Genomic DNA, 1,765 nt, shown 5'->3' on the forward strand with positions numbered 1-1,765 from the left:
ATGGAGGAAGCATTGCAAAGGCTCAGAGTGTCAGGAATGGAAAGCGTCTCAGAGACCTTCCAGGGCAGCCACCTGTCCTGGGCTTGTAGCTGTCCCACCATTTCTGCACCAACCAGGACTTGAGTTGTATCATCAGCAGAGGGTGGAGCATGGTCCCAGGGGTGTCAGAGAAGGGCAGGTGTCTTTGTGTACATGGGCCTTACATCAAGGACAGCAAAGGTTCCAAGGCCCAGGCCTGAGACTTATATCAACAGATTGATGCTGAAGTCCAAGATCTAAGAAATATATGAAAGAAATGGCAACTGGTCCATTTGACTGGGTTTCAAGCCAGGATGTGTAGAGTCCAAACCCAGTCCCATCACCTAAACTGTGACTTGCAGGGATGCTGGGTCTGAGCAATCTTCTCTGCTAATACGAGTATCTTTTCCCCAGTAGGCAAGAGCCCCCATCACCTCTTGCTGTACAGAGTGTGCTAACTGAATCTTGATCAAGCATGAACGGTGTCTAAGTGTTCTGGGTCATCTGGAACTCACTGGAAAGTGTGACAGTGCTTAGCAGGTGTCAGTGGAGTGTTGCGTGGGGAGGACACACTGAGTACAAGGCGAGGGAGGATGAGATGCCTCTAGACGTGTTCCTGGGTTTGCTCGAGTCTAGATGAGGGTGTTATTTCTACCTAGAAAGTTGATGGGAATTGTAGAGGATAGGCTGAGTTCATGTTATCATCATACCCAAATTTCTGTCAATATCATTTTTTAAAATGTTTTAAAGCAAATTAGCAGGTATTTAGCAGTCCCACATTAACATTAATTTAATTGATCTTTCCCCTTTTTATTTCACAGCTTCTGTTTCAGGGCAGGAACCCAGGAATTGCCTGGGAATACTCAGTGCCTCTGTTGGAGGCCGAGAAGAAACCCATTGCCCGGCCCAGCTACACCTGGGCCGTGCTGCGCTCCGAGTGCTCCGTCTCCTGTGGAGGGGGTAAGTACCGCCCTACTGCCCCTGGAGGTGGGCACACTGGTCCCCAGGCCCATCCCAGCCAAAGGCTATCCTGCACTGCTCTCTGGGTGACAATGACATTCCCAGAGACAGAGAGGGGAAGGGTGGCCCTAAGCATTCTATGTATACAATGGAATATTATTCAGCCACTAAAAAAGATGGAGACTATACATCTTTTGTACTAACTTGGGTGGAGATGGAACACATTATTCTTATCCAGTGTACTCAATTTTGGCATGAGGACAATTGATGACCTAGTACATGATGGGGGGTGGGGAATGGAGGAGCAGGGAGAGGGAAAATGTGAGGGGGTGGGGAGTAAAGGTGTTTGGCACACCTCTGGGGGGGGGACATGTTTATAAGAGGGACTTGGCTTGACAAATGCAATTAGTGTAACCTGAATCTTTGTACCCTCAATGAATCCCCAACAATAAACAAAAAGAGAAAAAAACCTAAATTTTGACAGTAACATATGTAAATGAGAACTTGCATGAAGTAAGATTGTCATGAAGAAAGAAAAATAAAAATAATTCATATGTTCTGAATAGTTCCTCTAAATAAGTGAGGAAGAAAATAAAGACAGAAAGATGAACACAGAAATATAATGGTCCAAAAAGTTAACACAATGCACTTGATATGTATTATTCTTCCCAGAACAAATGAAGAATAAACTATTTAAATCGTGGTTAGGAAAGCTAATGGTTCAGGCATTAAAAAATTCCAGAGGAAAATATGATTCCCTCTGCACAGAAGGATCAGGAGGTGATGC

At 45.0% G+C, this 1,765-nt stretch overlaps 1 protein-coding gene across 1 annotated transcript in view; it reads left to right on the forward strand.

Moving 5' to 3' along the window:
• ADAMTS16 (ADAM metallopeptidase with thrombospondin type 1 motif 16) overlaps positions 1-1,765 on the forward strand; it is a 131,327-nt gene that overhangs the window by 76,006 nt on the left and 53,556 nt on the right. The window contains exon 17 of the mRNA XM_003800890.1: positions 840-978. Within this exon, the coding sequence (XP_003800938.1) occupies positions 840-978 (139 nt within the window). The remainder of the gene's footprint in view (positions 1-839; positions 979-1,765) is intronic.

This window comes from Otolemur garnettii, unplaced genomic scaffold (genome assembly GCF_000181295.1).
Source record: "Otolemur garnettii isolate 467f Iridium unplaced genomic scaffold, OtoGar3 scaffold00188, whole genome shotgun sequence".
NCBI classification, from domain to species: Eukaryota; Metazoa; Chordata; class Mammalia; order Primates; family Galagidae; genus Otolemur; species Otolemur garnettii.